The 27886-nt window shown below is 37.6% G+C and overlaps 1 protein-coding gene across 2 annotated transcripts in view; it reads right to left on the minus strand.

Annotated features, from left to right (window-relative positions):
* GMDS (GDP-mannose 4,6-dehydratase) overlaps nt 1–27886 on the minus strand; it is a 652731-nt gene that overhangs the window by 332255 nt on the left and 292590 nt on the right. For both annotated transcript variants that reach the window (XM_027603643.2, XM_027603644.2), the window contains 2 exons: nt 1502–1694; nt 547–651 (listed from right to left, as the gene is read on the minus strand). In XM_027603643.2, coding sequence (XP_027459444.1) covers nt 547–651; nt 1502–1694 — 298 coding nt within the window. The remainder of the gene's footprint in view (nt 1–546; nt 652–1501; nt 1695–27886) is intronic.

Below are 27886 nucleotides of genomic sequence, written 5' to 3' on the forward strand. Positions count from 1 at the left end.
TGGTAAAATAAGAACAGTATTTAGTTTTCATGTTGGACAAAAAACCTAGCAAACATACTAATTAAATCTGGATTTACATTTCTTTGTTTACCACTTCTGACATTCATAATATAGCTGACCCTTGAACAATATGGATGGGTAAGAAGTGGTGACCCTCCATGCAGTAGAAAATATGCATATAACTTTGACTCCCCCAAATTTAACTACTAATAGCCTACTGTTGACTAGAAGCCTTACTGATAACATAGTTGATCAACACATATTTTGTATATGTATTATATACTGTATGCTCACAATAAACAGCTAGAAAAAAGAAAATATTAAAAAAATCGTAAGGGAAAATGCATGTATAGTACTGTACTAAAAAAATCCGTGTATAAGTGAACCTATGCAGTTCAAACTCCCGTTGTTCAAGGGCCAACTGTAGTTAAAAGTAGATGTGACGTTTTCCCCAGTCTATACAGTACATATGCAGAATGTAACATACAACTTTTTTAGTTATTGTTAAAGTCTGAAATTGTCTTGTCCATTAACATATTTACTGACCTCTTCTGGGACTTTCATGATTGAAGAGAATGCCATTAACTGCAAAGAGATTATATGCCTCTCGGAAGTTCACCACAATCCAATAGGCATAGAGTTTAGCAGCCCCTGTTGGAATAATTTTTTTAAAAGCAAATAAAAGACAGTTATTATTATAAAAGGTGGTATCTTATTATAAAAGACAGTGATTTTCACTCATCTTAAACAATAACAACTTGCAAAAATTAATGTGTAATATATTAAGTTAGAAAAAGATATGAGTCAAAGCCAAAGACTAAAGATTCCTTTGCCAGTTAATCATGTGCACAAGAAAATATTTAAGATTATTTTTACTTTTGTAATACCCACAGTTCTGTCTTCCACAATCTAACTGATTTGATGATAGTATGTGCAATGTATCAAGTTGACCTAAGGTCTTATTTCCTTTTTCCTAGTTTTAAGGAACTAGAAAGTGAAAAAAAAATACGAAATCTTAATATTCTAGATGCTTATAAGTTTGATCACTTAAGTCTTTCAAGAGTACTCTTTTTACAAATACATAAGATGTAATAGAACCCCCCCTTTTTAAAAAATATTTGAACCCAGAGAAACTTCCACTGGGGAAATAAAAAACATGAAACCTATCACTTCAGCAAATCTCACGACAGTTACATAAAAAAAGTCATGTGGGTCTAATTTTCCTTTCAAAGTGATGTGTATGGAAGGGCTGGATGAACATGGATCACTGAAGTGAAGTGGTAATTTCACCCTGGAGGCAATGGCAGCAAATATTTATAGAGTGAGCAGTGTATAACATTATGCTTCCCAATGTCTAGTCATTTTAGTCCAATCTTAATGTTAATCTCGCAGTCAAATGACTTTAGATGAGAGACAGGAATGGAATTAAAGCAGAAGTACATGAATGCCCCATGCCAAGAGAACATGGCACATACACAAGGTTGTACCCATGCATTCTCACCATACGGTGACCGAGGATAAAAAGGAGTAGTCTCCTTCTGGGGTATTTCTTGCACTTTCCCATAGAGTTCACTTGTTGAGGCTTGGTAGAACTTCACAGAGTTGATAAGGCCACAGGTTTTAACTGCATCCAAAAGCCGTAAAGTGCCAACTCCATCAACATCTGCAGTATATTCTGCCAGGTCAAAAGAAATCTGCAAATAACAGGTGAAGACAGTACCACATTAATGGGTAGCAGCAACAAAGATGCTGACAGTGGAAACAAACACATCTTACATTTCACATACTTAGAAATGTTATGCTTGTGACAAAATATTATTTTCTAATAGCAGAATAAGAGCGTGAATGTCATCTATTTCTAACATCAAATAGCCGAAAATATCTAAAGAAATACCTATTATCTATGTTAAAATGAAGACAATTCTTTTTTAAAAAAAAGGTTTTATTTATTTATTTGAGAGAGAGAGCGAGCAAGAGAGAACACAAGCGGGGTGAGGAGCAGAGGGAGAAGCAAATTCCTCTGAGCAAGGAGCCCGATGCAGGGCCCCATCCTGGGACTCCAGGATCATGACCTGAGCCGAAGGCAGATGCTTAACCAACTGAGCCACCCAGGTGCCCCAATGAAGAACAATTCTAGGCTGAAGTCTCTAAGGCAGTGTTTCTCAAAGTGCAAACCCTGCTCCTTAGAATCATCTGGGGGGTTTCTAAAAATTCAGATTGAACCAATCTCTTGGGGATGGAAGCCTAGAAAACCACATTTATAATGAGTCTCATTTGACTTTTACTCTTGGAGAAGTTTGAGAACATGTGCTTTAGACACAGTTGATTTTTTAAAAGATTGTTTTATTTTCTATTTATAACTAAAATACAAGAATTACTTTTTAGTATATTATATGTATATATAATTGTTTAATTATGAGACACACTGAATATAGTAAGATGCTAATGTATAAAACTGAATGATTTCCAAAAAGAAGGTGTTAAGGAATAATTCAGTATTTTGCAGTTTCTTAACATATTCCTTAAAAATAAATGTGACTGATATGTTTGTTTCTTAAATTATGTCTAAACATAATAAACAAGTTAACCTAATATTAAAATGTCCCAAAATAGTAAGGCTAAAAATCTTTGTTGCTGGTTTATTTATAGGCCAAATGCAGCTGGGCACAATGCAGAGATGCTTCCCTGCTGCCTGGTGAATGACCTCAATCCCCACCAGGAAAAACCTGGCTCTGGGGTGAGGAGGTTACTGGCCTACACTGCTGCTAGTCCTGAGTGTCACCTGTGCACAAGCTGCAGCCTTGTCTATGTACAGGGTATTTAGGGAACTTAGCTGACAGCTGACCATGGACCTGACTCAAGACCACTACACCCTTGTCATCTAAGCCTGTCAGTAAAACTCACAGCAGTTGTGAGATAAAACAGGATAGAAGTATGTTTCATCCCCTATCTTTTAAGCCAAGAACACAATTTGGGGTTACTTTATTCTTTTCAAATAATGGTTTACTGCAATAAAATTTACATACCATAAAATTCACCCTTTTAAAGTTTATGACTCACTGGCTTTTAGTATATTTACAGCATTGTGCAATCATCACCACCAACTAATTCCAGAATGTGTTCATCATCCCCAGAGGAAACTCGGTACCCATTAGCAGTCACTTGCTATCTTCCCATCAAACCCCTCAGCCACTAACCTACTTCCTGTATCTATGCAGTGACCTATTCTGGACATTTCATATTTATGGAATCATAATATGTGGCCTTTTGTGACTGATTTCATATTTTCATTTCTCTTGGACATGTACCTAGGAGTAGAGTCATTTGTATAAAACATGTAACATTTTGAGGAACTGCCACACTGTTCTTGAAAGTGGCTGGACCATTTCACATTCTCACCAGCAGTAAATAAGTGTTCTAACTGTTCCACCCCTACTCAATACTTACTGTGGTCTTTTTAATTTTAGACATCTGAGGGAGTGTGAAACTGTATATCACTGGGGTTTTCTTTTGTATTATTAAGGTATAATTGACATATAATATTATCTTTGTTTCAAGTGTATGTAATGATTTATGTATACATCATGAATGTATATATCATGTATATTTATGTATATATCATGAATCACCACAATAAGTCAAGTTAACATCCATCACGACACAGTTACAAAAATTTTTTTTAAAGATTTTATTTATTTGAGAGAGAGAGAATGAGAGACAGAGAGCACAAGAGGGAAGAGGGTCAGAGGGAGAAGCAGACTCCCCGCTGAGCAGGGAGCCCGATACGGGACTCGATCCCGGGACTCCAGGATCATGACCTGAGCTGAAGGCAGTCGCTTAACCAACTGAGCCACCCAGAAGATCTACTCTCTTAGCAACTTGCAAATAATACAATACAGTATTAACTACAGTCACCATACTATACATGTCCATGACTTAATCACTTTACAAGTTGTACCTTTTGACCACCTTCACCCATTTCACCTACTGTCCACCACCTCCACTCCCTTGTTTCTGGCAACTCTATCTATGAGCATGTTTGTTTCCTCCATTCCTTTTTCAGATTCCACATATAGGGAAAATCATACAATAACTGTCTTTCTCTGTCTGACCTTTTTCACTTATAATAAATGCCCTCAAAATTCTTACATGTTGTTGCAAATGGCAGACCTTCTTTCTTCCCTATAACTAATATTCCATTGTGTATATATAAACAGTGGTACACACACACACACACACACACACACACACATATACATACCACATCTGCTTTGTCCCTTTAGCCATTGGTGGACACTTGGTTTGCTTGCATATCTTGGCTACTATAAGTAATGCTGCCATGAACATGAGGATGCAGCTATCTTTTCCAGTTAGTGTTCTCATTTCCTTAGGAATTGCTGGATCTTATGGTAGTTCCATTTTTAATTTTTTGAGGACACTCCATACTGTTTTCCATAGTAGCTGCACCAGTGCATTCCTGTATTCCCACCAACAGTGCACAAGGGTCCCCTATTCTCTACATCCTCACCAACACTTGCTCTCTCTTGACTTTTTGATAATAGCTATCCTAACAGGTGTAAGGTTGTGGCTTTGGTTTGCATTTCCCGAATGGTTAATGATGTTGAGCACCTTTTTGTGTACCTCTTGGCCATGTGTATGTCCAACATACATTTGGAAAATGTCTATTCAGATCTTTTACCCATGTTTAAATTAGATTGATTTGGGGCTTTTTGTTTGTTTTGCTATTGAGTTGTATGAATTCTTTATATATTTTGGATATTAGCCCCTTGCGAGATATGTGATTTACAAATATTTTCTCCCACTGAGTAGGTTGTCTTTCCATTTTGTTTAGAGTTTCCTTCACTGTGCAGAAGCTTTTTAGTTTAATGTAGTCCCACTTGTTTATTTTTGCTCTTGTAGCCTTTGCTTTCGGTGTGAGATCCAAAAAATCATCACCAACGCCAATGTCAAGGACCTTACCACCTGTGTTTTCTTCCAGGAGTTTTATGGTTTCAGTTCTTGCATTTAAGTCTTTAATCTATTTTGGGTAAGTTTTTGTGTTTGGTGTAAGATAGTGGTCCAGTTTAATTCTTTTGCATCTGGCTGTCCAGTTTTCCCAATACCATTTATTGGAGAGACTGTCCTTTTGCCATTGTATATTCTTGAATCCTTTATCATAAATTATCAATCATCTATGTATGCGTTTATTTCAGTGGTCTCTATTCTGTTCATCTGGTCTATGTGTCTGTTTTTATGCTGATACCATACTGTTTTGATTGCTATAACTTTATAATACAGCCTGAAATCAGGAAGCATGATGCCTCCAGTTTTGTTCTTTCTCAAGATTTTGCTTTGGTTATTAGGATTCTTTCATGGTTCCACACAAATTTCTCATTGTGGTTTTGATTTGCATTTCCCTGATGACTAATGATGTTAAGCATATTTTCATGTGCTTATTGGCCATTGGTATATCTTATTTGGAAAGATGTCTATGCAGATGTTTTACCCATTTTTAAGATTGGTTATTTGTCTTTTTATTATTGAGTTATGAAAGTTCTTTATATATTCTGGATAAAAATCTCTTACTGGATACATGGCTTGCAATTTTCTCCTGTTACGAGAGTTGTCTTTTTATTTTTTCCCCCCAGCTTTATTGAGATATAACTAATATATAACATGGTATAAATTTAAGGTGTACAAACAGTTTTCACTTTCTTAATGGTGTCCTATGAAGTAAAAAAGTCCAATTCATCTAATTTTTTGTTTGTTGTTTATACTTTTGGTGCAATATTTTAGAATGCTTTGCTTAACTCAAGAACATGAAGATTTACTCCTATGTTTTATTCTAAGAGTTTTATAGGTTTATTTCTTATGTTTAGGTCTTCCATCCAGTTTTGGCTAATTTTTATGTATGTTATGGGTTAGAGGTCTGAATTAGTTGTTTGCACATGGATGTCAGGTTACCCCAGCACCACTTGTTGAAAAGGCTATGCTTTTTCCACTGAATGGTCTTGGTATGGGGCCATTTTGTTCTCAAAAAAAGCTGTGGCCCCTTATTGAGGGGCCAGTGCACTGAGTGGGCCTTGGGAGATGGGGGTGTCAGGGCTCTGCTGTCAGCTCTCAAGCAGACCACTCAAGCACCCTGCCTAGCTGCAGTTTTTTTACAGTTCAGTGCCACAGCTGTACATTTAGAGGACACTTTATGATCCAAAAGTGCTTTTGTTGGGGCTTTATAACAATTCTAGAAGAAATAAAAAGCAGGCCTGAGGTTCAGAGAGAAGGATTTGATAAAAGTCACACTAGAAGTCAGGAGCAGCAAATCTGGGGTTCTGTTCATGGAATGGTACTCACCACCAGCAGGGCTTGGCCTTTCTGAGACTCAGACTCTGTGAGGGTGTCATGAAAGCCTCAGACTCTCTGACAAGAAGCAGAAATACACATATGTGCAAGCGTACATGCACCCAGAGAATTGCCGTGTTGCTTACATTTTCTAAGGATTCATGAACTGCAGATGAGAAAACTTTGAACTAGATGACTCTGAAGATCCTTTCTAACACTAAGGATCTGCCAAGCCAGTATTTTAAATCTTTTTTATGTATAAATTCATATCCAATCACATTTGGAGTCTTTTTGATGGAATCAGTGAAGTTTCAACAGCAAGGAGAATGTTGGGTTTTCTTCCTTTTGTTCGGCTATTTTTTCATTTAGATACATAACTATCTAAAGAGCTACATGAAAAGAAAAGGTAGCATATGTTGAGTACTCAATATTGAGCAGATACCTTCTAAGCATTTTGCATATACATATTATTTAATCCCAACAACAATTAAGCACTAGAACTGAAGGCACAGAAGGCTGCAGGCAAGTGTTGAAGCCACATACTAAACTTATACTGAAAGTTACATATATTATACAATTGTATGTTATATTCACAGTGAAGCAAAAGTTCTTGTATAAATGCCCCATCACTGGAACACAGCATAAGAAGATTTTGCACAACTTGAAAGCTTTTACTTGTGCTAAAATATCCAATTTAGACAATTAATAGGTCCTTATTCAGAGGATATAAATCATGGAAAATAACTGAAAGCAGTTAGGCTGAAGAAAGTAAATGAGGCAGGGGAATGGGAATTGTAGGCCAGGATGGATGCATGTGTGCAGATTTTTAGGTAAGTTCATCAAGAATTAAGCATATGTTTGATGTTCAAAATGCTGGAGAACACGATTGGCTAATAAAATGTAATTGCTCACAAGGTTTTATAATATAGAGCAACAAATTCACAGACTTCCATTTAAAAAAAATCAGACTAGTACTCTGTAGCTTGATAAACTTAACATAGTTACAAATAGGATTCTGAACTACATCAAAACATCAGGTGTCTGGAAAGTTACAAACAGCCTATGGGCCAAATCTGTTCCCCTGCCTGGTTTTGTAATAAAGTTTTATAAGAACACAGCCACACGCATTCATTTGTGTTTTCTATGATGGCATTCACGTTATAACAATAGAGTTGAGTAGTTGTGACACAGAATATATCTTCCACAAAAATGAAAATATTTACTATCTGGCCCTTTATGGAAAGAGCTTTCTGAGCCCTGAACTAAACCATAGTTTTATTCTGGAGCCAAGATTAAATAATTTTAAAAAGGTTTGTCATTTTTTTCTTCCATATTTTCTCACTATGACAGGATGAATATGGAGTATGTTTCTGATCATGAACAGAGCTGCTTTTACAGGGGCATGCAGACTCAGTTAACCATAAGGACTTATTACCTAAGAGGGAGAACAAAAAAATAAGACTGATAAAAAACCCACGCCTACACAATCATTCCCTATCTTCCCCTTCTAGAAATATTTTCTTCACCTGGCTTCTGGAACCCTACCTTCTTCTAATTCTCTTCCACTTCACTGGCAGCAACTTTCCAGGCTCTTATGCTATCCTGTCAACTCTACCCCAGCCCTGGAGCTCGGTGTTGGACCTTTTCTCCTTCCCATCCACCATGAGGTGTCTCACTCCAGGGCCTCGCATCAGTATCACTGTGCCTGTGACCACAAAGGTCCATCTCCAGGTCTGCCTTGCCCTGGGCAGCAGCCCCCCATTTCTTCTTATCTACTTGACATTCTTTATATCATTTCACACTGAATTGGCTCAAAACAGAATTCTGGATGTTGTCACCAAAGTTCTTCCCTTAGCTCTCCTTCTCTGTAAATGATCCCCATTTAACCTACTGTTCAAAACAAAAACGTGGGCTTTATGGCTGACTCCCCATCCTTCAGCATTCACAGAAATCACCCTTCTCCCCACTTATATCTGCAGCATCCTTATGTAAGCTGCCATCACCTTTCACCAGGCCTACAGCAGTAGCCTAGAGATTACTAGTTCAACTACAGTCCTCCTCCCACCCGGCCTCCAGGTACTTCTCCATCTCATCACCCACACTTTTTTCTCTCACTAATGACCCTACTTCTCTGGCCATTCTGCTGTCCCCAGACTAGTGACAACTCTTGCCTCAAGCTTTTACATTTGTGTCCCCTCTATTTTTGCACGCTCTTCCTGCTTCAACATCTCTCTTCTTCCTTCCCTATTTCTGTTCAAATATCACCCCTCAAAAGAGCATTCTTTGCCTTTCTCTCTATCTACAACACCAATGCTTTGTCATTACGTAGCATTTACGTAGCAGCTAGGACTCAGAGACCATATATTTTAATAGAGCCACATTAAGGGTTGGATCCAGAAGAACTGCAGATCAGTGGGCAGGAAGGGCTTCCTCAAGGGGATCTAGAGAGGGTGCATCCCTCTTTTAGAAGCACCTTCCCTAAGTAGCAGGGCATCATGTCCTGATTATAGGAAATACAAAGGTGAAAAGAAAGAGACCCCTGTCTCCCTCACCTGCTTTACAGGTAATAGATGCAGTCAGGTGGGGGGCAGGGACTAAAAGGAGGCAAGATGACAAGGACAAATCAAAGAAGGGATCAGGGAGGAGATGGCCTAGATAAGCAAGTGCAAATAGAGGGATGTGAAGCATTCTAATGGATGGGCCAGCACAAGCAAAGGGAGGGAAAATGCACTGGCCATGTTTGGGAAATAACAAATCTCCAGTTTCGATGGAGAAAAGGACAAGAAACAGAAGGTACTAATTTTGTACACATCAGTAGAGGCCTTTCTGGAATAGGCTTTCTATGTGGGTCTGTAGTTTGGTTAGCAGGCACTGAAGAGGGAACAATGGTTCCAGAACAGAAGAGCAGCATGATTTCTATCAGGGCTTCTCACTGTGCATGACGGTCCCAGTCTCAGCTCTATTTGCTCCCAGCCCAGCCAAGGCCCAGCTCACAAAGTTTTATTCCTCACATTTATAAACCTGATTTTATATGATTTTTCCTTATTCTACTGTACTTATATTTTTATTCAAAACCTTTTATAACTACAAATTGGAGCATCAAATAATCATAAGGTTATTACTTCACTGAAGTGATAAACTCCTGCCAGACTAAACAAATGTGACATCTTTGTTTACCTTTGTATGCTCAACGTAAATTAATATGTACTTTCCATTAATTTTTTTGAAATCCTCTGAGTAAGGACTCCCATAGGGAATCAGAACTTTCATTATACAGAACAAGGGAACAATCCCTAGACACACCATGCTCTGTAACAACTCTGATGAGAGTCAACTGCAACACCACACTGTTTTTGTCTGTGTCCACTTCCCACACTGTAGGGATCAGAGTTTTCCATATGTCATCCTTATTGCTTACTACCAAAGTAGGGTATGAAAAGATCTGTTGAACAAACGAATGACTAACGTTAATTTTTTTCATGTTAACATTTTTACCCATAAAGGCAAATTGAAACTTCCACTAATCAGAGTAGAAAAAATATATGGTACTCTACACTTGGAGTTTTCTTAAGTTTTTGCTTTCTTGAAGAGCACAACTCCTTTTGTGGAAGGTCAACCACACTGTAATGCCTTAATAAATCTTATAAATCCTCCCATTTACTAATACCAAAAGGAAGCTCAGCTATCCCAAGGTCATATCTTCAGTTTGAAAATCTTCATTTCTGAAATGGGTTTCTTCCCCCACTTCAGCAATAACACCTCAATCACAATGCTTTGCCATATTCTGTATCCTCTAAGAATATCTGGTCCCATTCCTTCAAACTTTTCTTGATTTCTCATTTAAGAAAGGCCACAACTTGACAAAAAGAAAACAATTAAACTAAATCTCTTAGTTTTGTAGAAATCTTAATTTAAAAATACTTTGTGACTCCAATTGTCACAAATCAGCTATATCAGACATCTTTTCTTTTCCAGTTTACAGAGTTTATCAGCTGGTGATAAACACAGAAAAACCTGTAGTGATTTTTATATGAGAAAACAGAATCAGAAATAATTATCCAATTTTTCAAGATCAAAACTTGCAGAGATTCTTTATAGATAAGCAAAATAAACAGCAAGCTTACTTCATGAAATTCGTTACATTGGGATGCTTAACCAAGGTCCACAAGGTCTATGGCTAGAATTCAAGGAGGCACATATTAACTTGGATAAAAAAAATACACACTATCATTTTTATCAAATTCTTTCTGAAATTTAGAATTTCTCTCAATTTTGAATAAGAAAAATCCTTGGTAGTAATAATAACACCACATGTGACTTTTTCATCAATGGATATGACAGATATTTTTATACTACAGCATAGTTGCTACAAAGGTCTAAAGTATCACTTGTGCCCACCACTGCTTTGAAGTCACACTGGTGACTTCAGGTCTTGTTATATAATGTATCACATCACATTATTACATCACAAGCCTGGCTTTTAAATATTATAATATTAATATATGAATATAATTAGTTTCCTTTGTTATCTTAAGTGTTTTGCTTTATACTTTTCAAAAACATTACTCTGAGAGTATCTGTAGGCTTCACCAGACTATTGAAGGAGTCATGGCATAAGAAAAGTTAAGAATGTCTGCTGTATACCCATTGGTATCACAGAGTATTACTATTTCAGAATGTGGTTAAAGAAGAAAAACTCCATCTAAGAGAGATCCTCTGCTAGGCCAGAAAACAAATTTAAGAGGACTGAAATCATATCAAACACCTTTTCTGACCACAAAGGAATGAAACTAGAAATTAATTACACCAAGAAAATTGAAAAATGTGGCAAATCAACAACATGCTACTGAATAACCAATGGGTAAAAGGAGATATTAAAAGAGAAACAAAAAATACCTGAGACAAACAAAAATGGAAATGTAACATACCAAAATTTATGGGATGCAGCAAAAACAGTTCTAAAAGGTAAGTTCATAGTGATAAATGCCTATCTCAGGAAATACGAAAAGTTTCAAAGAACCTAACTTCAGCCTTAAGGAACTAGAAAAAGAAGAGCAAACAAAAGACAAAGTTAGTAGAAGAAAGGAAATAACAAATATTAGAGTAGAAATAAATGAAATAGAGATTAAAAAGTCAAGAAGACAATATTAAAGATCAATGAAACTAAGGGCTGGTTCTTTGTTAAAGATAAACAAAATTGACAAACCTTTACCTGGACTCACCAAGAGAAAAAGAGAGGGCTCAAATAAATAAAATAAAAAATGAAAGAGATGTTAAAACTGAAACCACAGAAATGAAAAAGAATTGTAAGAGACTACTATCACTAATTAAACAACAACAAGCTAGACAACTTAGAAGAAATGAATAAATTCCTAAAAACATACAACCCACCAAGACTGAATCATGAAACAGAAAATCTGAACAAACTAATTATAAAAGGAAATTGAATCAGTAATCAAAAACCTCCTAAAACACAAAAGTCCAATACCAAATGGCTTCACTGGTTAATTCTGCCAAACACTCAAAGAAGAAAACCAGTATTCTCAAACATTTCCAGAAAACAGAAGCAGGGAAAACTTTTCCAAACACATTTTAGGAGGCCAGCATTACCCATACCAAAATCAGATAATGATGCCACCAAAATAAATAAATAAATAAAAGGCTAATGATGAACATAGATGCAAGCAAACCAAATTAGCAAACTGAATTGTAATGATCATTAAAAAAACATATACACCATGATCAAGTGGGATTTATTCCAGAGATGCAGAGACACAAGGATAATTCAACAGTGGCATATCAGTCAATGTGACACATCAAAGTAACAAAATGCAGGATAAAAATCATATGATCATCTCAAAAGATGTAGAGAATCAATTGACAAAATTCAACACCCATTTATGATAAAAACTCAACAAAGCGAGTAAAGAGGAAATGTACTTCAACAATAATAAAGACCATATATAACAAGCTTATAGCTAAAATCATACTCAGTAGCGAAAGGCTGAAAGCATTTCTTCTAATATTAGGAATAATACAAAGATGACCACTTTCACCACTTTTATACAACATAATATTAGAAGTCCTAGCCAGAGTAGTTAGGCAAGAAAAAAAAATAAAAGTCATCCAAATTGGAAAGGAAAAAGTAAAACTATCACTATTTGCAGATGATATGGTATTACCAAAAAAAAAAAAAAAACTGTTAGAACTAATAAAGTCAGTAACGATGGAGGATATAAAATCAATACACAAAAATTTATTTTGTTTCTGTACACTAATAACATACTGTTAGAAAGAGTAATTAAGAAAACAATGTCATTTATAGTTGCATCAAAAAGAAGAAAAAAACCTAAAAATAAATTTGACCAAAGAGATGAAAGACCTATATATTGAAAATTACTAGTCATTGATGAAAGAAATTAAAGAAGACACAAATAAATAGAAAGATATTCCACGTTCATAGATTGGAAGAACTAATATTGTTAAAATGTCCACACTACCCAAAGCAATATACAAATCTAATATAATCCCTATCAAAATTACACTGGCATTTTTCACAGAAATAGAACAAACAATCCTAAAATCTGTATGTAATCACAAAAGACCCTGAATAAACAAAGCAAATTCTTGAGAAAGAACAAAACTGGAGGCATAATGCTTCCTGATTTCAAGCTGTATTATAAAGTTATAGCAATAAAAACAGTATGGTTATCACTTCCAGAGCAGCATAAAAACAGACACAGATCAGTGGAGCAGAACAGAAACCGCTGAAATAAATCAACACACATATGATGGATTAATTTATGATAAAGAATTCAAGAATATACAATGGCGAAAGGACAGTTATTGGGAAAAAAACTGGACAGCCAGATGCAAAAGAATTAAACTGGACCACTATCTTACACCAAACACAAAAACTTACCCAAAATAGATTAAAGACTTAAACACAAGAACTGAAACCATAAAACTCCTGGAAGAAAACACAGGTGGTAAGATCCTTGACATTGGTGTTGGTGATGATTTTTTGCATCTCACACCAAAAGCAAAGGCAACAAGAGCAAAAATAAACAAGTGGGACTACATTAAACTAAAAAGCTTCTGCACAGCAAAGGAAACCATCAACAAAATGGAAAGACAACCTACTCAGTGGGAGAAAATATTTGTAAATCACATATCTGGCAAGGGGCTAATATCCAAAATATATAAGAATTCATACAACTCAACAGCAAAACAAACAAACAAACAAATCCCAAATCAATCTAATTTAAACATGGGTAAAAGATCTGAATAAACATTTTTCCAAAGAAGACATACACATGGCCAAGAGGTACACAAAAAGGTGCTCAACATCATTAACCATCAGGGAAATACAAACCAAAACCACAATGAGATATCACCTCACACCTGTTAGAATAGCTATTATCAAAACGTCACGAGAGAGCAAGTGTTGGTGAGGATGTAGAGAATAGGGGACCCTTGTGCACTGTTGGTGGGAATACAGGAATGCACTGGTGCAGCTACTATGGAAAACAGTACGGAGTGTCCTCAAAAAATTAAAAACAGAACTACCACATGATCGAACAATTCCGCTCTGGGTATTTATCCAAAGAAAACAAAAACATAGGGGTGCCTGGGTGGCTCACTTGGTTAAGCAGCTGCCTCTGGCTCTGGTCATGATCCCGGGTTCCTGGGATCGAGCTCCAGGTAGGGCTCCTTGCTCAGGAGGGAGTCTGCTTCTCCCTCTCCCTCTGCCCCTCCCCCCTGCTCATGTGCTCGCTCACTCTCTCTCTCTCAAATAAATAAAATCTTTAAAAAAATAAAAAGAAAAAAAAGAAGACAAAAACACAATTTTAAAAACATCTATGCACTCCTAAGTCATTGCAGCATTACTTACAATAGCCAAGATATGGAAACAACCTAAGTATATATCAATGATTGAACAGATAAAGAAATTATGGTACACATACACAGAGGATTATTCAGCCATAAAAAAGAATGCAATCTTGCCATTTGTGACAATACGGATGGACCTCAAGGGCACTATGCTAAGTGAAATAACAGAAAGAGGAAGACAAATACTGTATGATCTCACTTATATGTGGAATCTAAAACAATAAAAATAGCAACAAAAACCAAGCTCATAGATATGGAAGACAGACGGGTGGCTGTAAGAGGACAGGGCAGGGAGGTGAGGGGATAGGGAGGGCTAGAGGGCGTTTGAGGGGCGGGAGAAATTGATGAATTGTTTGGGGGTATTTTGGTTAAATAAACTGAATTTCAAAAAACAAGAAGAAAAGCCCCTAAATCTCTCAGAATACCTATCTAGTCCATTAATAAGTTCTAATCAGCCATTCTGGATTCTAAATTCTAAAGCATTACTATTACATCCTTTTATCCTATGGTCTGAAATATTCAATAGATTCCTGACCTTGATGACTAAGTATCAAAACTATGTGAGTACACTAAGGTATTAATGCAACATTAGATTTGTAGATGCAAATCAAAATGACTAATCTAATTAGCATTGATATCTATTTTACAATTTTTATAACTTTAATCTTCTGAATTATTTGGATCACACATAAACAAAATGATCTAATGTTCCCCAAGCTCTCTGTTGACAAAAGGTGATGGCACAGGAGTGAATAGAGATATTATTTAAATCAGAGGTACTTAACCAAGAGCCTTAAAATATTAAACCAAGGGATTAAATATATTTGTTGAAGATAATCTAGAGATGACTAGTGTATTTAATGCTTGCTACTCATTGTTACTACTCAGATTGCAGTAACGGGGTGTTCTCCATACAGACAAAATAATGAATAGTTCTTCGTTGTGTATAAGGGGACTGAAGCACAGCAAATACCTTATAGTCTTCATTATTATTATAAAGCATTACTTGTTTTCTGACTACTATAATTACACTGGGAATGACCCTACTACTAACATTAAAGTAGGAACAAAGCATTTACCCTTGTACCTAAACAGCTAATCATTCTTTAATTTATAGATCACCTGAACAAAAAAAAAAGGAGGCCTTGCTGAAGTGGTTAAGTGAGTCTGAGAACCTAGAACCTGGCCTTAGGTGGCAATAACAGAGGCCTCAATATCCACGGGAACAGTTCATTAAGACAAGAAGTACGGCTAAAGCTTCTAGAACAAATAACTAGGTAAGGAGGTTTTAACCTCACTTGCAACTGACAAATGCAATGTTTGTAAGTCACAATACAAGAGAGACCAAAGCAACATGCTATTTGGGTAAATAAACTGTTTTCTGTCCTTCCTTGTCTCCATTTCTCTTGTCTATTCTCTCTCCCATGAATAGCATATACTCTATCAGTTTTGGAAGGAATAAAACAAAAAAAAAATCTAAGCCATGGGAGAAATGAACAAAAGTCTTGTTTTAATAAGTAACTCCTCATAAGAGACCTAGAGGTTTTGTTGAAAATATTTTATTGAAATTCCTGTGAAAATGAATTAGGAAATCAAAACAAACAAGAACTGGGTGGCAAACTGGCAAACAAAACAGAGAGAACAGGGGAAAAGATGCATTTGTTAAAACTAGAATAAAATAAAAATAATGCTCAAGAAAGAGATGAGGTTCAAAGAGAAGTCAAAAGAGGTGCACAAGGAGACAGAGAGGGCTGCTGGGAGATGCAGGCAAGGTAGGAATGCAGGGGTCCCAGGAAGAGACAGCTGAGGAAATTTTCTATTACTGTGGGAGACACAGGGTGGGTTCTGCTGTTTGAAGCCAGTAGGAAGGAACAATGTCAAATACTGAGCTGTTCTAGATCTAAGAGACAAACTAAAATGCCAGCAAATCACTAAGACTGCTGGTCATTCAAGAAGCCCTGAATGATCTTATAAAACTATATGCACTATGATGAAAATGCCAGTAGATTTCTAATAGGACTTTAATGCATAAAAAGGTTAACTTGATGGTCACACTGGAGGGGAACTCAAATCACCAGGCTGCTGGATGTTGTTTTCATAGTGAAATATCTAGCAAAGTGTATGGTAATGGGCAGAATCAATGAATAGTTAAAGATATGTCACAGCAGAAAATAACAGTGGCTTTGTGAGAGTAGATACTGCCTCATTAGTTTTGCAAAATTTTTTAAGGGAATAAATAACCACACAGGCAAGGAAGTATGGGGAGAAACTATGGATACAATCCACCTAGATTGTCAAAGGCCTTGACAAATACCATAACAAAGTGCATTTAACAAAGAAATCACAATAACTCTGCCACTAGGAGAATATCCCAGTGTCTTTTAGGCACCAACAGTGAGCACAGTGCTCTATCCCCAGTACTCTGCACTCCCAATCAGGAGCTTCTAGACAGAACGGTAAAAGTAAGAATAGAAACATACAAGCAAGGGGCACGTGGGTGGCTCAGTGGGTTAAGCTGCTGCCTTCGACTCAGGTCATGATCCCCGTTCAGCAGGAACCCTGCTTCTCCCTTTCCCTCTGCTTGCCACTCCCCCTGGGAAATAAATAAATGAAATCTTAAAAAAAAATATGGAACCAAAAAAGACCCCAAATAGCCAGAAGAATGTTGAAAAAGAAAAGTAAAGCTGGTGGCATCACAATTCCAGACTTCAAGCTCTATTACAAAGCTGTAATCATCAAGACAGTATGGTATTGGCACAAAAACAGACACATTGATCAATGGAACAGAAGAGAGCCCAGAAATGGACCCTCAACTCTATGGTCAACTAATCTTTGACAAAGCAGGAAAGAATGTCCAATGGAAAAAAGTCTCTTCAACAAACGGTCTTGGGAAAATTGGACAGCTACATGCAGAAGAATGAAACTGGACCATTTCCTTATACCACACACAAAAGTAGACTCAAAATGGTTGAAAGACCTAAACATGAGACAGGAATCCATCAAAATCCTTGAGGAGAACATAGGCAGCAACCTCTTCAACCTCAGCCGCAGCAACTTCTTCCTAGAAACATCGCCAAAGGGAAGGGATGCAAGGGGAAAAATGAACTATTGAGACTTCATCAAGATAAAAAGCTTTTGCACAGACAAAGAAACAGAACAACAAAACCAAAAGACAACGGACAGAATGGGAGAAGGTATTTGCGAATGACATATCAGATAAAGGGCTAGTATCCAAAATCTATAAAGAACTTATCAAACTTAACACCCAAAGAACAAATAATTCAGTCAAGAAATGGGCAGAAGACATGAACAGACATTTTTCCAAAGAAGACATCCAAATGGACAACAGACACATGAAAAACTGCTCAACATCACTTGACATCAGGGAAATCCAAATCAAAACCTCAATGAGATACCACCTCACACCAGTCAGAATGGCTAAAATTAACAAGTCAGGAAATGACAGATGTTGGCAAGGATGTGGAGACAGGGGAACCCTCCTACACTGTTGGTGGGAATGCAAGCTGGTGCAGCCACTCTGGAACACAGTATGGAGGTTCCTCAAAAATAGAGCTACCCTACAACCCAGCAACTGCACTCCTGGGTATTTACCCCAAAATACAAATGTAGTGATCCAAAGGGGCATGTGCACCCCAATGTTTATAGCAGCAATGTCCACGACAGCCAAACTATGGAAAGAGCCTAGATGTCCATCATCTGATGAATGGATAAAGAAGATATGGGATATATACACAATGGAATATTATGCAGTCATCAAAAAATGAAATCTTGCCATTTGCAATGATGTGGATGGAACTAGAGGATACACAAAATAAGTCAGTCAGAGAAAGAAATGATATGATCTCACTGATATGAGGAATTTGAGAAACAAGACAGAAAATCATAGGGGAAAGGAGGGAAAAATGAAACAAGACGAAACCAGAGAGGAAGACAAACCATAAGAGACTCTTAATCTCAGGAAACAAACTGAGGGTTGCTGGAGTGGAGGGGGTGGGAGGGATGGGGTGGCTGGGTGATGGACACTGGGGAAGGTATGTACCCCTGAAACAAATAATACATTATATGTTAATAAAAAAATTAAGAAAAATAAAAGCAGGAAGAGCAAAAGATAAAAAGTAGATCCTTGTCAGTAGCTAGTTTAGGGACTGCCCTTATTTAATGTTTTGAAACAGTCTGGCAGAGGAGGTACACTATAAAAATCTCCAAAGCTTCTGTTGTTTTTCCAGAAAAGTGGAAAGTCACACTAGGAATAATAAATTGCAAGATTTCATGGGGCTGCCTAAAGGAGCTGAAAAATGGCAAAACACTTCAAAATGAACCATATGAAGATAATGCATTTAATACAGGAAGGAGAAAAAGAATGATTGGACCCATGTCCTCCAGAGTTCTAAGTATTTCCTGAAGACACGAGGCTTTGGTTTGACACTAAATGGTCAATAAAGTGTGGAGTCTCACTAAAAAAGAGCAGAGCCAACACAGCAGAAAGCAGTGTCCTTTGTTGAAGACCATGCTTCTTGCACCCCTGGGAGGCCATGAAGTCCTGGTAATCATATTTTACGAAAGTCCTCTGGAACTCAGAGAATATCTAGAGCACTAGGAAAATAATTAAAGGAAACAGAGCAGCTATCACATGAAGAGAGGGTTAAAAAAAAGTTAGAGTTCTTTGGTTTGTGAACTCTCAGCCAGGAAGTGGGTACAATGACTAAGGCTTTGTAGAATAAAGGATATGAATAGAAAGACCATAAACCAGCTCATTAGGAGTCCAGAAGGCTTGAATGAGGCACACCCTTCACTTAAGTCTGATTAAGCGCTAAATTAACAAAATAGAAGTCTGTCTTCAACTGAGTGATATTTGAAGAACAATTTACTTAATCTTCATTTGGAGCAACTCATTCTATTGAGAAGCATATTATGCATAAAAGAAACCACAAATTTTAGAGGCAAAGTTAGTAACAGTGATATGTGCCCAGCTTAGTGCTTTGCACATAATTGGCCTTCAGTGAATTCCTTGAGGGAATGAATAAATAAGAGCAGAGTATTTCCATTTCTTCAAATATGGCAGAGATGCTCAGAAAAGACAGTGATTTCAAAATTATTCCTTGCTCTGTAGATGCCTTTTTCTAAATTCATGTGTTAGTTCTAATGAAGAATCATTTCCAGAATAACAAAATGATGAAACAAACCTGATGTAAGCATAAGAGTAAGGTAATTCAGTAAGATGTATTAAAGTATTCTCTGGGAGGAAAACATTATTAATACCAGTATTACCATTGTTAATGCTCTTAGTGTTTGCTTAGTGGTATTAAACATTATTTTTAAAGTAGTATCTTTCTAAAACAAAAAAGGCATACAAGAAGGTATTAGTCACATACTTTCAAAATGAGAAAAAAAAGTAAGTGTTGTGTTTTCAGGTTCTTTCCACACTGAAAATGCTGGGCCATACAAAATTTAGATTTTGCAGGAAAACAAAGGTTACACTGAACAGGATCTATGTCTCACTTGCTTCTGAACATTGTCCATGAGGATACTGGCTGCAGTGTGGGTGGACCTCCACATCACTGAGCTCCATAAACTGATACAAGAATAGCAGGGACACTGAGGCAGGAGAGAGAGAATGATGGAAGAGAATGGAAGAGAGTGAGGACTATACCTACAATACTTCAGGCAAAAAGAGGAAATGAGAACAAGAGGAAATGAAAACAAAAGGAAACGGACTACAAAGTAAAAGGGGAAAATAATCATTATTCAATTTATAGTTTCGTGAAAACAACAACAACAAAGTCAAAGAATTAGAACTTGTGAGTTCTCAGAGGCAGTGAAATACTAATTTGTGATGACAGTAATTCCCTTGTGTTTGAGTGATCGGTACAAGAGAAACCAGAAGAAAATGACACAAGAAGTTACTGATGACAATTAATTAAAATGCTAGGGCTTTAGTCCTTATTTTGTCAAGAACCAAATCAACCCCATTAAGCCTCAGTTTCCTTCTCCTAAATAAAGTCTTTTCTAGCCCTTTCTCTTTCATATAATTCAGGATACCAACACGTATCCAGCAAACATCAATTTGACTAATATGAAGATTAGAAGAAGCAAGGGAAAAGAATGTTCAAGCTTCTATTCCAAATAGCTGATGAGTAATGTAATCAGGAGACAAGGCTGGATCTGAAGGTCAGTGCCATCCAGGCACCACGCTATAGTGCTCACAATTCTATACATTACTCAGTGCTCATCACAGTAAGTATACTCTTATTCCCTTCACCTATTTCATTCTCTCCCCACACTAAGAAAGGAGTCTTAAGCCAAGCATGCTGCTTAAAACAAAGGACTGGGGTAGAATTTCTGGCCCATAAAAGGAAAATGAAAAATACTTGCTTCTGACAGCCTGAAACTATGAAGTTTTTTTTTTTTTTTAATATAAAGCTAACTGTCTAAAAAGAGAGGCACATGGCAGCACACAAAGCTTGATGTGAGGATCTCCTGCAAGAGATGCCAAATAGGTTTGTCACTGAATAGACCTACTGAATTTCCAATATCAGAGCTGGATGGAAACTCTAAGCCACCAATATAGAAGTGGTTCTGCACTAGAATATTCTAGAGGCTGCGTGGTGGCCACCACAAAACCATTAACAATAAGGGATAAGGACAGAAAGAGAGGTCCTGTTTAATATGGACCAGCATAATAAGGTTAAAAGTACCACTAAGATCTAAAATTAAAGGAAGAATTAACTCTGGAGGAAATGAAAACAATATCACATTCTGAAAATGATTTTTAAATACATCTCTTTAAGGGTGCCAAGGTGGCTCAGTCGTTAAGCGGCTGCCTTCAGCTCAGGTCAGGATCCCAGCGTCCTGTATCGAGCCCCGCATCTGGCTCCCTGCTCAGCGGGGAGCCTGCTTCTCTCTCTGCCTCGCTGCAGCTTCCTCTACTTGTTCTCCCTCTCTCTGTGTCAAACAAATAAATAAAATCTTTAAAAAAAAATAAATATATTTCTTTAATATTTAACATTGACTTTAAAATATATCTTAAAGAGATGATAATAAAATAACATCCGCTAAAAACAAGAAATAATTTTTTAAAGCAGGCAAAATTAAACAAGAACAATTTGAAAAAGATGCCAAATCTGGAAATAAAACATATAGTCAGCAAAACCCAAAACATGAAGATTGAAGAAAGGAACAAGTCTTCAAAAAAAAATTATTTACTTATTTGAGAGAAGAGAGCAAGCAGGGGGAGGGGGAGAGCTAGAGCGAGAGAGAATCTCAAGCAGACTCCCTCCCTGACACGGGGCTCAATCCCATGACCCTGAGATCATGACCTCAGCCAAAATCAAGTTTTGGATGCTTAACTGACTCTGCCACCCAGGTGCCCCAGAAAGGAACGAATCTTTAGAAAATACACCTAGACGCATCACAGCAAGAAGAGATGACAAAAAAAATGGGTACATTTTTGTGAAGACTTAGCTTTCCTCAAACCTCAATATCCAGCACCAAGTCAGGAATGTAGCCAGAAAACATACAAGTTTCATCACAAGAGAGAGAGGTAAGGAAGGATGATCAATAATGACACAGGAAGAGTTGGATTACCAAGACTGGGATCTTCAAGAATGGAAAGGCAACAGAGGGTTTCCAGTTTTGAAACCTACCTTGGAGGAATGTGGGCAAGTCAGATTTTGCACATGGTAGAGGTGGTATTTGGGAAATGGTGTTCTTCTTTATAATAAGTAGAACCACTCTGTTCCTCCATGACTTCATGATGCACAAAGCTTATCTGGGGACAGTGGCATATTTATGATGATTTGACAATTGGACAACCTAGAACTAGGGAGTGCCAATTATTTCAAGTTTTAGCATTTCTTTTAGTCAAAAGAACATCACTTTCTTTTAAGATTTATTACAACAAGACAAGGTCTTAAACCACAGGTAATTCGTAAATGACATTCTTTGTGTTCTTAAAAATATCCCAGGAAAGGACCTTTGCTGGGAGTTCTCTAAGTTAAATGAGATATTGCCACCTACTTTACATACCTGAAATTATAATGGTTGCTTTCAAGATTAAGTACCCAGGGAAGCACAAATACAATCTGGAACAGGTGTACCTCCATCTATGCCAGACACTGGCACTGCTATGACACTCCTCAACTTACAACTGTCAATGGCTCAGAACTGTCACTTGTGAAAAGCTTCAACTACTTGTGTTAGTGTTCCCTATGAAACCTAGTCTTTCACTACCTTACAGAGAGCCGAAAATACAGTAAGAATTGAATAACAAAGAAAGATGCCCGAAGTTCCTAAAAATGAGGTGCTACATAACCACAAAGTCTTATTAATAGTTTGTTTACCTTCAAACTTCTATATGAAGGTAGGTTTTACATAAATGACTACTAATCTGAAAACAAAATGAGGGGTGAAGGAGTGACCTCATGAGACCATAAGAATCATGATGACTCTAAACCCCCATCACAAAACTTTAAACTTGCCGTTAGTTTTACTTATCTCTCCATTTGTTGCTAATATTTAAGAATCTGGGGGGCTGTCAGATATTTGGTAAAAGCAATTGGTCTTTCAAGATAACCTCAAACCCACTATTGAAGACTTTTTTAGCGTTAAACCACACAGTGTTTGAGAGTAAAGAGGGCAGCAATATGCCACACTTTTGCAAAGGAAATTGTTTAGGCCCTACTCTCTTTATTTCACACTGTAAAAGTGACCAACAGTGGAGCCCACAGTTTTGCTGTCTGAAGCAATGTTGTACCCTCCATGGTGAGTGACACAGCAATGCTCTGTGAGTTTGTGTACACAAGCCAGATCCAGCTGTGCTAGCAGCTTAACTGCTACTCAGAAGTTAAGGGGCAGACAAGGGACTTGAGAAATCACCAGAGAATATTACTATGAAGATGTAAAAAGATAGCCCATTCATTTTTCCTTATTTGTGTCAAGGGAAAAAAGAATGAGCCTAAATGTGGGAAAGGAATTTTTAAAACCGTTTTAAAACTATTTTCCCTTGTTTTCTATTTATAGACGTACATTTAAAATATACTCAAAATTTAAAATCCATCTAAAGTTTAGTGTCTCTTTGACATGGAAGTTTCTATTTTATTTTACTTTCATTTTTTGCTTCAGATACAGTGAGTCATAATACTTGTAAAATTATCATTTGATTGTTTTTAAATATTCTTGTTCATTGAGTAGGTATTTATAGAGCAACTCATGAGGCTCTGGCACTGTTCTAAGCACCAAGAATACAGTAGTGAACAGAACAAGCAAAAATACCTGTCTTTATAGAGCTTACTTTCTAGTGAGAGGCAAAGAAAACAGACAATATAAAGAAGTAAAATCTATAGTAAGTTCAATGTTGAGAGGGGGTACAGAGAAAAAGAAAGCAGGGAATGGAGACAGGGAATGTTGGGTTGCATTTTTAAAGAAGGTGAGGCTTCACTGAGCAAAAGGGTAATGTAAATGTAGTGCCTACAGAAGTAGTAGTTGTAGTAGAAGTCATAGTAATAAGTGTTTGAAACTTGCCATGCGCCAGGCACGGAGCCAAGTATCTTACCAGCACTCTGTCATTTAGGCATCATGACAAATATATGAGTCAGGGACTACTATTATATCTATTTAACATCTGGAAAAAATGAAGCTTAGAGCAATTAACGAGCTTGCCTAAGTCACAGTCAATAAGTAGTGGAGGTGGGATTAACACTAGGGAAAAAAATATGAGGGAAACAACCAAACCACCACTACAACCACCACCATACACACACACACACACACACACACACACACACACACACACACACACACACACACACACACACACACACACACACACACACACACACACACACACCAAGATACAGAGCATCAAAAACATACACACACATCCATGTATTCTTTTTTTTTTAATTTTTACTGTTATGTTAATAACCATACATTACATCATTAGCTTTTGATGTAGTGTTCCGTGATTCATTGTTTGTGCATAACACCCAGTGCTCCACGCAGAATGTGCCCTCTTTAATACCCATCACCAGGCTAACCCATTCCCCCACCCTCTCCCCTCTAAAACCCTCAGTTTGTTTTTCAGAGTCCATCGTCTCTCATGGTTCGTCTCCCCCTCCGACTTACTCACCTTCATTCTTCCCCTCCTGCTATCTTCTTCTTTTTTTTTTCTTAACATATATTGCATTACTACTTTCAGAGGTACAGATCTGTGATTCAACAGTCTTGCACAATTCACAATGCTCACCATAGCACATACCCTCCCCAATGTCTATCACCCAGCCACCCCATCCCTCCCACCCCCCACCACTCCAGCAACCCTCAGTTTGTGTCCTGAGATTAAGAATTCCTCGTATCAGTGAGGTCATATGATACATGTCTTTCTCTGACTGACTTATTTCACTCAGCATAACACCCCCCAGTTCCATCCATGCCGTTGCAAATGGCGAGATTTCATTCCTTTTGATGGATGCATAATATTCCATTGTATAAATATACCACATCTTTCTATCCATTCATCTGTGGATGGACATCTTGACTCTTTCCACAGTTTGCCTATTGTGGACATTGCAGCTATAAACATCGGGATGCACGAACCCCTTCGGATCCCTACATTTGTATCTTTGGGGTACATACCCAGTAGTGCAATTGCTGGATCGTATGGTAGCTCTATTGTCAACTGTTTCAGGAACCTCCATACTGTTTTCCAGAGTGGCTGCACCAGCTTGCATTTCACCAACACTGTAGGAGGGTTCCCCTTTCTCCGCATCCCCACCAACATCTGTCGTTTCCTGACTTGTTAATTTTAGCCATTCTGACTGGTGTGAGGTGGTATCTCATTGAGGTTTTGATTTGGATTTCCCTGATGCCGAGCGATGTTGAGCACATTTTCATGTGTCTCTTGGCCATTTGGATGTCTTCTCTGGAAAAATGTCTGTGCATGTCTTCTGCCCATTTCTTGATTGGATTATTTGTTCTTTGGGTATTGAGTTGGATAAGTTCTTTATAGATTTTGGATACTAGCCCTTTATCTGATATGTCATTTGCAAATATTTTCTCCAATTCTGTCAGTTGTGTTGTGGTTTTGTGAACCGTTTCTTTTGCTGTGCAAAAGCTTTTTATCTTGAGGAAATCCCAATAGTTCATTTTTGCCCTTGCTTCCCTTGACTTTGGTGATGTTTCTAGGAAGAAGTTGCTGTGGCTGAGGTCGAAGAGGTTGCTTCCTGTGTTCTCCTTTAGGATTTTGATGGACTCCTGTCTCACGTTTGGGTCTTTCAACCATTTGGAGTCTATTTTTGTGTGTGGTGTAAGGAAATGGTCCAGTTTCATTCTTCTGCATGTGGCTGTCCCATTTGCCCAACACGATTTGTTGAAGAGACTGTCTTTTTTCCATTGGACATTCTTTCCTGCTTTGTCCAAGATGAGTTGACCATAGAGTTGAGGGTCCATTTCTGGGCTCTCTATTCTGTTGCACTGATCTATGTGTCCTGTTTTTGTGACAGTACCATACTGTCTTGATGATGACAGCTTTGTAACAGAGCTGGAACTCCGGAATTGTGATGCTGCCAGCTTTCCTTTTTTTCAAGATTCCTCTGGCTATTCGGGGTCTCTTCTGGTTCCATACAAATTTTAGGATTCTTTGTTCCATTTCTTTGAAAAAAGGGATGGTATTTTGATGGGGATTGCATTGAATGTGTAGACTGCTCTAGGTAGCATTGACATCTTCACAATGTCGGTTCTTCCAATCCATGAGCATGGAACGTTTTCCATTTCTTTGTGTCTTCTTCAATTTCTTTCCTGAGTACTTTATAGTTTTCTGAGTACAGATCCTTTGCCTCTTTGGTTAAATTTATTCCTAGGTATCTTATGGTTTTGGGTGCAATTGTAAATGGGATCGACTCCTTGATTTGTCTCTCTTCTGTCTTGTTGTTGGTGTATAGGAATGCCACTGATTTCTGTGCGTTGATTTTATAGCCTGCTACTTGACTGAATTCCTGTATGAGTTCTAGCACTTTTGGGGTGGAGTCTTTTGGGTTTTCCACACACAGTATCATATCATCTGCAAAGAGTGAGAGTTTGACTTCCTCTTTGCCGATTTGGAGGCCTTTGATTTCTTTTCGTTGTCTGATTGCTGTGGCTAGGACTCCTAATACTATGTTGAATAGCAGTGGTGATAGTGGACATCCCTGCCGTGTTCCTGACCTTAGGGGAAAAGCTCTCAGCTTTTCCCCATTGAGAATGATCTTCGCTGTAGGTTTTTCATAGATGGCTTTTAGGATATTGAGATATGTACCCTCTATCCCTATACTCTGAAGAGTTTTGATCAAGAAAGGATGCTGTACTTTGTCAAATGCTTTCTCTGCATCTATTGAGAGGATCCTATGATTCTTGTTCTTTCTTTTGTTAATGTATTGTTCCACGTTGATCGATTTGCGGATGTTGAACCAACCTTGCAGCCCAGGGATAAATCCCACTTGGTCATGGTGAATAATCCTTTTAATGTACTGTTGGATCCTACTGGCTAGTATTTTGGTGAGAATTTTTGCATCCATGTTCATCAAGGATATTGGTCTGTATTTCTCCTTTTTTTTTTTTTAAGATTTATTTATTTATTTTGAGAGAGTGAGAATGAGAGAGAGAGAGAGAGAGAGCACAGGAGAGGAGGGAGGGCCAAAGGGAGAAGCAGGTTCCTCGCCGAACATGGAGCCCGATGCGGAACTCGATCCCGGGACTCCAGGATCATGACCTCAGCAGAAGGCAGTTGCCCAAACAACTGAGCCACCCAGGCGCCCTGTAATTCTCCTTTTTGATGGGGTCTTTGTCTGGTTTTGGGATCAAGGTAATGGTGGCCTCCTAAAATGAGTTTGGAAGTTTTCCTTCCATTTCTATTTTTTGGAACAGTTTCAGGAGAATAGGTATTAATTCTTCTTTAAATGTTCGGTAGAATTCCCCTGGGAAGCCATCTGGCCCCAGGCTTTTGTTTCTTGGGAGATTTTTGATGACTGCTTCAATTTCCTTAGTGGTTATAGGTCTGTTCAGGTTTTCTATTTCTTCCTGGTTCAATTTTGGTAGTTGATACATCTCTAGGAATGCACCCATTTCTTCCAGGGTATCTAATTTGCTGGCATAGAGTTGCTCATAATATGTTCTTATAATTGTTTGTATTTCTTTGGTGTTGGTTGTGATCTCTCCTCTTTCATTCATGATTTTGTTGATTTGGGTCCTTTCTCTTTTCTTTTTGATAAGTCTGGCCAGGGGTTTATCAATCTTGTTAATTCTTTCAAAGAACCAGCTCCTAGTTTTGTTGATCTGTTCTACTGTTCTTTTGGTTTCTATTTCATTGATTTCTGCTCTGATCTTTATTATTTCTCTTCTCCTGTTGGGTTTAGGCTTTCTTTGTGGTTTTCTCTCTAGCTCCTTTAGGTGTAGGGTTAGGTTGTGTATTTGAGACCTTTCTTGTTTCTTGAGAAAGACTTGTATTGCTATATACTTTCCTCTTAGGACTGCCTTTGCTGCATCCCAAAGATTTTGAACAGTTGTGTTTTCATTTTCATTGGTTTCCATGAATTTTTAAAATTCTTCTTTAATTTCCTGGTTGACCCATTCATTTTTTATAGGATGCTCTTTAGCCTCCATG

Source organism: Zalophus californianus, chromosome 7, assembly GCF_009762305.2.
Source record: "Zalophus californianus isolate mZalCal1 chromosome 7, mZalCal1.pri.v2, whole genome shotgun sequence".
In the NCBI taxonomy this organism is placed as follows: Eukaryota; Metazoa; Chordata; class Mammalia; order Carnivora; family Otariidae; genus Zalophus; species Zalophus californianus.